Raw genomic sequence first — 10,402 nt, 5'->3', positions numbered from 1 at the left:
CTCCACCACCCATTGCCTGAGGGATGAGGGGGAAAGAGCTGAGATAAGACTCTTCCATCCATTACCTTGAGGAATGGTGTGAGGAATTGCTGTCCATTGTCCCAAGAACTGCTGCAGACGTGTGTGTGTGTGTGTGTGTGTGTGTGTGTGTGTGTGTGTGTGTGCGCGCGCGCGTGCATGTGTGTGTGTATATGCAGGCACGCGCAGTTGGGAGCTGGCTGCGAGACCAGGGAAACTAGTCCACCAGGAACATGTAATATGTGAGATGAAGAACAGAGCTACTCCCCCCAACTCGATGTAAAAGAGGGAAAAGGTAATAACCAAGAGGCACATCGCCAGGGAACCATTGCCGTGAGGATGACTCCAGGAGGACACCTCCATGAGGACACTCTCCACCGATGAGTACTACGGACCCTGAAGGACACTGTCCATGAGGCATTGCCACTAGGGCAACTCCATCAGGACACCTCCGTGGGGTACTTTCAAGAGGATGACTCCAGAAGGACACCTCCACGAGGACACCCACCTCCGATGACTACTACGGAGTCTTGGGGGACACTCTGCTCCAATACCAACTACGGACCCTGAAGAACACCCACCACCGATGACGATGACGGATTCCCGGGACTCTGCTGGATCCACGGTAGTGACTCTTTCTCTCTCTCTGCACCCCGAATCCTTGCTTCATTTTCCATCCTTTTTCCAATCTGTCCTATCGCTATCCCCTTTATTACAATAATCTCTCTTTTTTATAATAACTGTCTTTTTGTAATAAACTTACTAATCGATTACAGTACTTGACCTTGTTTGCGTCTTAATTTCACTCTTGGGATCACAAACTGAAACAGGGTCTGGTGCTGGGGTCTTATCCAATCGGAGCCTGGCAACTTGGCAGCATATATTGCCAGTTTGTATGGACATTGAACAGCGTACTTATGTACTGGCATTTCAAAGTCTACAACAGAATTAGTAAATTACAGAAATATATCTACAATGTGTAGAAAATTGATAGAGAAAACCAAGAATCTTGCAAGGAAAAAATTTCTTTAGTTGTTTAATAACTAGAGTGGAGACTGCCTCTCACCTTCCTTTTTTCTCCCAGCTCCTGGAGAAGGATCATTTCAATGTTATCAAGGTTTACTCACCCCACAGGTAAGCCAGTAAGTATAACAAAGGAGACCCTGTCTGTAAATTCCACTTAAGTACATATATGACAGTGGAGTACTGTCATTTTTTTATTAATTCAGCTATTCAGAGGCTAAATTATGTTCCAATGAAGTCAGCTATGGAAATTGAAAACTGAAAATATATTTATTTCAGAGGGATACATAATTATATACTTATAGTTTGCCCTGCCTATTTTAAATTACTTTATGCAAATCTCATTTTCAAGGATTATGTATAGAGTAAAATTAGATGAGCCCTTAAATAGCTAATATAATATAATTGTGGAATTATTGTGTGTGTGCATAGCATGCACATAAGATCCAGATGTTAATTAGTAAATCAGGTTGATTTAGCAAACAGAAACTTCTTCTGATGAAAAACTGAAAGGAGACACAATTACTTCCTAGAAAGTTAATGTTTGTACTATGAGCTCACTGAAAGGGAAAAATTAACATGGCAAAAAATACTTTTATAAAAAAGAAAACACCAATTAAGTCATATAAGTAGGAATTCATTGCTCCCAGAATCCAGTCTGATGGCTTTATACAAAAAGACGTGAGATGTTTACCATGCTTATGGACCGTGTGATGGTAAGGCAGCTTCACGCAGTAAAATCTTAAACTTGCATCTATCGCTGCGTTTCACCTGACAGTAATAGTGTAGTTTGCATCAGATGCAGACCTAGTTCCTTAGCCCTTCTTTTGAGGGATACAGCTGGCTCCAGAGGGTTAAAAATTCAGTGAAACAGCCTATAGTTTCCCTGAACCATAATTCCCCTGGTGCATCTCTTTGGATGGATGCTGTTCATAGGCTTTATCCAAATGGCAGCTTTGCACTCTGTGGAAAAAGAAAACTTGTGTTAAAATATTTCAGCTTTGTAGACATAATAAAAGAAGGTTTTTTTAAAATTACAAATATAATAACTGTAATTTAGGTAAATTCTGTTATTTGGCATCAAGCAGACAAGTCAGTTTTGCCTTTCTTATGAAAAGCTGACATTTAATGCCTGAAAATAGCTGGAAATGAGTGTGAATTACTCAGAGAAAAATATTGCCTCTACTAAAGCCGACAACAGAAACTTTAGAACAATTGCCTGGAACAATCTCTCATCTCAGCCTACACGCCCTATTCAGGCCTTGGCAATGTCTTCACTGCTTCCCAAACTGCTGTTGATTTCAATGGGAGTTCTGAACATATCCAGGACAGGAGGTACTGCCCACATTTCCAACTGTGGCAAAACCTGTGCCATAACCTGCGATGGTTTATCTACTGATCCCCAGACCTATTATCTACTGATGGTTTATCTACTGATCCCCAAAATCTCATTCACCAGGACACAAAAGCTGAGCAAAACATGGGTGCAGCAAGTGCTACAAGAATATTTCAGACTATCCTAGCATCTAAAACCCTTTGGTTTTGAATAACACAGCTCGTATCAGGGCCGTCTTTTAAAAACCTAATGCAAAAGCCTCAGCAAGCAAAGCAATCCATTCTGAACTCCATTTCAGATGATAAAAATTCAGCTTTGTATTTTGAAGGACTTTTCTATATAAACATGTACACGGTGGGAGAGCTGGAACATTTTTAAATGGTGATGAATGGATCACTGAAAATGTTTGTCAACACACATCTGCAGCTGGACACCTGATAAGCTGTTCTTGGTTTCAGTGGGAAAAAAAAACATGTTCTCTGTTGTGTCTATTCTCATCAGGGAAATGTCAGTAAAAATACTCTCAATGTATCTGCATCCATCTAAAGAAATGCTTCACCAAAAAGTATCTTTTATTACATAGAAATACTCTGAGGATAAGAAGAGCTTGATTTATTGTGTAAATACCCTTTATCCATCTTTCAATGGTTGTCTACAGCAAGCTTTGTTGTAAACTCCATTCTTGCAAACTCCACTGCACCACCACTCCAGTTTTTCAGTATTAAAATTGTAGCAATGTTTATTTACACTGAATGGTTCAAACTGAATCACTTACTGGCCTGCAAACAAGAAGAAAGCTGTATTACTTGTCAGCTTTGTATTCCTGTAGTTAATAGAAGAGACAGTTGCAAAGATCTTGTGCTTTTTTCTGGTCTGGCTGTTCATGGCTATCAGGACGTGGTAGCGTGCATTAGAGAAAAAAATAAGTACAATAAGAAAAGAAAAGAAGATGTAAAGACAGAAAACCAAACCCAAAGCTGAACTGGAATCAGTCTGTGCACTCAAGGCACTCATGTTTTCAAAACTGCTTTCGTGTGCTCAGGGCCTTGAGGGCTCCACCACCCCTGCCTGTCCCGGCCCACTCCCTCAGGCTCCCTCCGCCTTGCCAGGGCCCAGGACCCCATTTCAGCTCCCAAGGGCCAACAGCCCCTGCCCCACCAACCCCTCAGCAGGGCTGGTCTCCGGCTCCCCATAGCCCTGCCTCTCTGGCCATGAGCCCAACCTATGAACTGATGTCCTTTCCTGGCATTGACCTGTCCCCATCCCCATGGGCCTGCTTGGCCATTGAGAGGCTGTGTCTGACCCTGGTTCCCCACATTGGGCCTGATCATTTAAAACACTATTTTAAAAACAAAAACCATCATTCACAATGAACGTATAGTTCGATTCCATAAAATACTTGCATTTTAATGAATAATAGAGTTTCCTAGCAGCAGGTGTTAACATCAAAATGAAAAATTAGATCATTATATTGTGTATCTTCCTTTGGAAGGATAAATTGAAAATAGGATTTACTAAAACACTGATAATATCTTGATACCCGCATTTGTCTTTTAAGGTATATTAAATTTCATGGGGTTTCTAGTTTGCTTGAGGTATTTCAAGACTGCTTGGGGAATACACAGTGGAATGTTTTTCTAGGTTATTACAACTGTTATGTCTGCCCAAAGTGTGACCTGTTGATAACTGTATGGAGGTGTATTTTGATGCCTCTATCCTCTCTCTTTCTGGGAAAGCTTGAAAAGTAATTACAAAACTTTTGATCCCCAGTCTTTCTGCATTAAACACCAAAATTAATGGTGAAATCTGAGGCCTCAGGAATCTGTTCTTAAGCTCTGATTCTGCAGACCTTGAATCTACTTATTAATCTCTGTACAATGTCTAGGGCTAGTCTCACTGTTTAAAATTGAATAAATATACAAATACTGCCAGGATTAGGGTTATCTTATGATACTCTACTCTTTTTTATTAGTAACTTCCTCTGAATAGCATTCATGAGCCAAGATGGCAAAGTCAGGCTATGAAAGAAGTGTTTCTGCTATCATCAGTAATTATTACTGTAGTTCAATAGGCCCAGTTAACAAAACATAGCTCATTACGCCCAGGTCAGTGATCAGGTAAGTTTGATGCAGGTTGAGGAAACCTCCAGCACAGGCAGACAAGTAAATGACTTATTAAGTGAATAGTATACACCATTAAAGAGCTACAAGGACAGCCAAATATTATGGCTTTCATTTTGTCCTCTTGATATGAGATCTTTTACAGATGGTTTTAGTTCTTAAAAATTAAAATGTTCATATCTTTGATTCTGAAGAGTATAACCTACCAAGGAATAAACCTATATGAAAAAGAAGTCTCTACTCCATAGTTGTAATATTTCTTACAGATATTTTGATGCTCTTTTTCTATAAAAGTGAACGACCTTGGTTTTCTGCTTTGAACGCATTGGGATTAAAAGCACAAGCTCTGATGGCCTACAATTATGGCTTTAGCATAAAAAATTATACCATTATGTCAGGGTATGGCCATATCTATATGAACATGTCATAAAGCTTTTGAGGACATGCTTTCTGTTCAAGCGCACTAAACTTGCATCCATACAGCACATCTTACTAGCTAGCCCACAGGGCTTTTAGTGCTTGCACCATTTTTTTACCTACCTGGCATGCACAGTGCTAGATTAGGGCTGTCTTCATTAGGAAGCTGGAAATGAGTTCTATGGTTATTTGACTATCAGCTTCTCTCCTCAATTCATAGGTAGAGAAATCTATAAAACACAGTCCTCCCACTTTGCTTCGTACATTGCATTGTTCTTATATTCCATTCTCTGGTATGTTCTAGAAGTCTTATGCCTTCTCATAACCATACTTCATTTTTAACCTCCTCCTGATGCAGGTTCTCTTTTGATATCTCTCCTATGCCCAGTGCTTTCAGCTGTAGGGCAATTGCATGCTAATAGCTTAGTTCCTTGTGCTCCTGTGGAAGTCATGTTCTACAGCATGCTCCTGATAATTAACTGTTTTGGTTTTTTTTTTACTTCTTCCTTGACCAGGTAACAGTTTTTTGTTTGTGAACGTTATACTCAGGAATAAATCTGCTTTACACAACTGTCCTTTTGATTTTCAGATCACTTTTGGTTAGCTAGAGGACAAAAATTGCAAAATACTTCAACAAAATGTTAGAGATTCGTAGAGCTCTATGAAACTTCTCTCAGTTGTCATGGTTTAACCACCACTTCCCCTCATGTTTTGGATTTGTGCTGGAAACCGTGTTGATAATTGAGGGATGTTTTAGATACTGCTGAGCAGTGATTGCACAGAGTCAAGGCCTTTTCTGTTGCTGTCGTGGTTTAAGCCCAGCTGGTAACTCGGAACCACACAGCCGCTCGCTCAGTACCCCACTTCTTCCTCCCCCCGCTCCCGGAGGGATGGGGAGGAGAATCGGAAGAATGTAACTCCCACGGGTTGAGATAAGAGCAGTCCCGTAACTAAGGTATAATACAAAACCACTACTGCTACCACCAGTGATAATAACGATTAATGAAATAACAAGGGGAGAGGATACAATTGCTCACCACCCGCCAAGCGATACCCAGCCCGACCTGAGCAGTGATCTGGGCCTTCCGGGTAACTCCCCCCAGTTTATATACTGGGCATGACGTGCCATGGTATGGAATACCCCTTTGGCCAGTTTGGGTCAGGTGTCCTGTCTCTGCTTTCTCCCGGCTTCCCCTCCTCCCTGGCAAAGCATGAGGCTGAGAAAGTCCTTGCTTGGAGTAAACATTACTTAGCAACAACTAAAAACATTGGTGTTATCAGCGTTGTTCCCAGGCTGAAAGTTAAAAAACAGCACTGCACCAGCTACTAAGCAGGAGAAAAATGACTGCTACAGCTGAACCTAGGACAGTTCCTCACACGACCTCACCAGCAAGTAGGCTGGGGGTGCACAAGGAGTTGGGAGGGGACACAGCCGGGACAGCTGACCCCAACTGACCACAGGGACATTCCATACCATATGGCATCATGCTCAGCATATAAAGCTGGGGGAAGAAGAAGGAAGGAGGAGACTTTTGGAGTGATGGCATTTGCGTTTCCAAGTAACCATTATGTGTGATGTAGCCCTGCTTTCCTGGAGATGGCTGAACATCTACCAGCGATGGAAGCTGGTGAATTAATTCCTTGACTTGCCTTGCTTGTGTGCACAGCTTTTGCTTTACCTGTTGTACTGTCTTTATCTCAACTCATGAGTTTTCCCACTTTCACTCTTCTGATTCCCTCCCCCATCCCCCTGGAGGGGAGTGAGCAAGAGGCTGTGTAGTGCTTAGTTGCAGCTAAAGTTCAACCAGGACAGCAGTGAAAAGAGGAATTTCCATCATTTATAAGGATAGGCAACTATGCAAGTGGTTTGGGAAAGGGTTGGATTTTATTCTCTTTTTTCTGTTTAGATGTCGCCTCTAAGATGCACTTTTACATGCTCTGAAAGTTACCAGCTCTGGAATTCAAGTTCAGTAACAGAAAAGTTAGAAATTATGAAGATGGGTGAGGTAAACTGACTATACAGAAATAACCACTATTGGCTTTCTCTTTTTTTCTGGTTGTTATTGTTTGTTTCATTTGTTTTGTTGTTGTTTTGATTTTTTAAAGGATTTTTATGTCTTTTATAGCCTGGAAGACACTGCTTGTCTCTGAAACAGCAACACCCACTTGTTTCTGCAGGTTGCTGAAACAATAGCTTGGGCGGATGAAAAGTGCCTTACCCAGTTCTCCAGATAGTTCTGCCTCAACAAAGGGGTTAGTGTCAGCTGCTATCCTAATACTGGAAGGTATCCCCTTTCTTGGGAGAAGAAAAAGTAAGGATTTAGCTACTTCTAAGAAGAGCACTACTCCTGGGGAGAAAGAGGGAGGAAAGAGTTATGGACCTCGTCCCACTGATGTACAAGCAGGGGCCGAATATGTTGAGTATAAGTAAAATCTCTTCAGCGCTAGGTCTTGTCATTTAATTTATCTGGTTCCTTATCCATCCTGCAGTTCTTATTATTAATCTCTGTATTATTGGATTTAACTGAAAAGATCTTGTGGTATATTAAATACTTCAGTGGAGTCTAAAGAGATGATACCTGCTCTAAGTCTTCTGTATAGAAAACCAATTATCCATAAAATTTACCAGTTCGGGCTGGCACATGTATTATTGGCAACTATCACCTTTTCAATTTACTTCCCTATCTTCAAGTATTCATCTTTCAAAATATGTATGTTCTCAGAACATGTAACTTTAGTAAGGTCTAGCCCCGGGTAGGATTTGATCTTAAAAGCCATACACAGAAATATCAATCTCAGGCTGTTTTATTGAAGTTTTGTATATTGTGCAATGTGGGTCATATTTTGCACTCTTCGCATACATATTTAGTCAAATACATATCCTGGATGAGCAGAATCTGGTTCTTACTTGTCTCTCTTTTGTTCCTTCACTTTGGTGTAGAAAACTACCTTAATGCTTTCCTACTTAAAAGGGAAGTGGTAGAAAAAAGCAGCTTTCCAAATCTAACAAAACATAATACTATTTCACAGTAGTTTTGTAATTATCTGACTATTGTCATAGAATCATAGAATAGTTAGGGTTGGAAGAGACCTTAAGGATGCGTAAATTAAAAGTTGGATGTAGTTTGGGGATACAATAGTGTGCATTCCATAGATATATTAATAAGGTATCTTGCTAAAATGTCTTGCAGAAGGTAGGGTTTTTTTTAGTGAGGGCAAGCTTCAGTGTTTGGCAGAAGTCATGGAACAGCAGCTGGTAACAGGCTGTACAGAAACACTGTTTGGTGAGTGGAACATGCCTTAATGCCTGTAAAAATTAATCTGATTTATCCATACTTTGCTGGAGAGAGAAGAAAAAAAGGTAGTTGACACTTCATCCGTGAGTTAAAATATTTTTAAGAGACAGTGTGCATGTTTGTACGTATTATTTCTCCCCAAAACATTACTTGTCTACGACCAAAGTGCGTATATAGATGTACGGACCGCAGTATCTCCACCGATCCTATTTCTCCCACAGAAAGGCTCCTAGAGAGCAGTGGTTATCCATCTGTCTCCTCGCACGCAGGAATTCTTCGCAACTCTCGGAGTCCACTCACCTTTGACAAGAGAGATTCTATGTAGCCGGGGCCGAGCCCCTCTCCCCGGATGCCCTTCCTAGTTCAGCCCCTCAGGGGCAGCAGGAGCCCGCGGGCTCTCCTGGCACAATGGGAGGGAACCCCCTCCCCAGCACCGCCTGTCAGCGGCCGCGGAGGGGATTAGGCAGCCCCTGCGCACGCCCCGGGCTTCCCCCGGCCCGCCCAAGTCCCTTGAACTTTCCCCGGGCGCTCACAACAAGCGGCCCGCGCGGGCTGGCCCGTCCGCCGCTGCCCGCACAGCCCCCGCCCCTCCCGGCGAGTCCCCCCTCAAGCACCGCCTGCCCTCAGAGCCTCCAGCATCCCCGCTAGCGCCCACCCGGGGACCTCCGCGCCTCTCCCTCCACACCGACCGCACCCCCGCCGCCGCCCCCCGCCTCCCCGCATGCGTTCCCTCTGCCCGCCCCGGCCCGCACACGCCCACCTTGCCCCTTCCCCAGAGCCAGACCCGCGTCGCGCCGGGCAGAGCCCCCCGCTGCTGCTGCCGCCGCCGGCTCCTCTCCCCGGGACGGCCCCGACCTCCGCACGTTCCTTCCCCCGCCGCTGAGGAGAGACCCCTCAACAAAGGAGGGGGACCCGTACGCTCGGCCGCTCCGTCCGGATGCGGTGAGCCCCCCGCTTCGCCTCGGCTCGCCTCGCCTCCGGGGCCGCGTCAGCGCGGGAGGGAAGAAGAGGAGAAGCGGCGGCGCGACCAGCTGCCACCATGGGCTGCTGCACGGGGCGCTGCACGCTGATCTTCCTCTGCTCGCTGCAGCTGGTGAGTGCGAACCTCCCGCCCCGGGGCACGCTTCGGCTTCGCGGGTGCTTTCCCCGTCCCCGGGCACGGAGCGGCCGCGGAGCTGTCCGGCAGTGCGCTGTGCAGGCGGGCGGGCCGTCGGGAGCGGGGCCCCCGGGGTCCATGAGTTTTGCAGCGCGGCGTGGGGCGAGAGGTGCCCCGCGGGTGGGGACGTGGGGGGTTGGCGGCAGCCGGGGCGGGCGCTCTGCTGCTGAGCCCGGGCAGCTGTCAGCGCTCCCTGCCTGGGGGAGGGACGGAGACAGGGAGAGTCCCCCGCCCGGCGGCGCTTCCCGGCGGTGTGGCTCCCGCTGGTGCCAGGCAGGGGCTTCCCCGTCTGCTGAGGCAACGGCAGAGGGGGTCGGTGCCCCCGGGGGCGGCTGCGGCGGGGCCGGGGCGGTCGGTGATGGGCGCTGCCGCCGCGGGCAGCTCAGCTCCCGGGTCAGCGCTGATTGAGGAGGTGTGTGCGCGGAACATCGCCGTCACCGCCGCCTCTTCGCTTTTTCTGCTGTTCTTAACCTTTGTGCGAACGGCGTCTGGCGGCCCTCTGCCGTGACTTTTCTTGGGATTCCTTTCCTCTGAGTGCATGTTCCTCAGCGTGCAACACAACGGTGCATCTTCTTCTCCTTGTTTACTGAAGTTGGCATATTTGTTTCAGAGAAAAGAGTTGTTGAGACAAAACACTGCCAGACAATAATAATCCATCCTATGGCTCATTAGCCGTATGATAAAATAATGCTTTTCTTTTAACAGTAGTCCCTGGGTCCCAAGAGTATTTTAAAAGATTTTTCTCTTTTCTAGTGACTCAGAGTCATCATTTTGCCACATGATCTTTCCTAAGATGAGTGCTGTTCCTTCTGTGTATGTCTGTAAAGAAGTGGGATGCAGTTACTGTTGGTTTATTATTTATTTATTTCCTAATCCTTTGCTAACCTTTCTAGTTTTCTGTTACAGCACTTTGAAATCGCTTCTGTTTCAGGGGTAATACACTTAAATGCAATGTGTACAGTGACTTCATTTGAAGACTCTCGTTTGTTTTCAAGGCTTTATGACAGTCTGTGTGAACTGGTGTACGTACCTCCAT

The 10,402-nt window shown here is 45.1% G+C and overlaps 1 protein-coding gene across 1 annotated transcript; it reads right to left on the bottom strand.

The window, feature by feature from the left end:
- Positions 1-753: 753 nt before the first annotated feature.
- On the bottom strand, positions 754-10,402 carry LOC115600747. Its single transcript, XM_030470452.1, has 4 exons — positions 10,397-10,402; positions 8,971-9,658; positions 3,153-3,264; positions 754-2,004 (listed from the first exon to the last, which is right to left on the bottom strand). The coding sequence occupies exons 1-4, from the start codon at positions 10,400-10,402 to the stop codon at positions 1,917-1,919; spliced, it is 894 nt and encodes a 297-aa protein (XP_030326312.1). The 3' UTR covers positions 754-1,916.

Source organism: Strigops habroptila, chromosome 1 (assembly GCF_004027225.2).
Source record: "Strigops habroptila isolate Jane chromosome 1, bStrHab1.2.pri, whole genome shotgun sequence".
In the NCBI taxonomy this organism is placed as follows: domain Eukaryota; kingdom Metazoa; phylum Chordata; class Aves; order Psittaciformes; family Psittacidae; genus Strigops; species Strigops habroptila.
This window is presented reverse-complemented; position numbering and strand designations above follow the sequence as displayed.

What these genes read in the sequence shown, in the direction of transcription:
- LOC115600747 (XM_030470452.1), bottom strand. An exon ending in GGCTCTGGGGAAGGGGCAAG is followed by an intron (nt 3,265 to 8,970) that starts GTGGGCGTGTGC and finishes ACGTCCTGATAG; the next exon opens with CCATGAACAGCCAGACCAGA. An exon ending in TTCTTCTTGTTTGCAGGCCA is followed by an intron (nt 2,005 to 3,152) that starts GTAAGTGATTCA and finishes CTTTTTCCACAG; the next exon opens with AGTGCAAAGCTGCCATTTGG.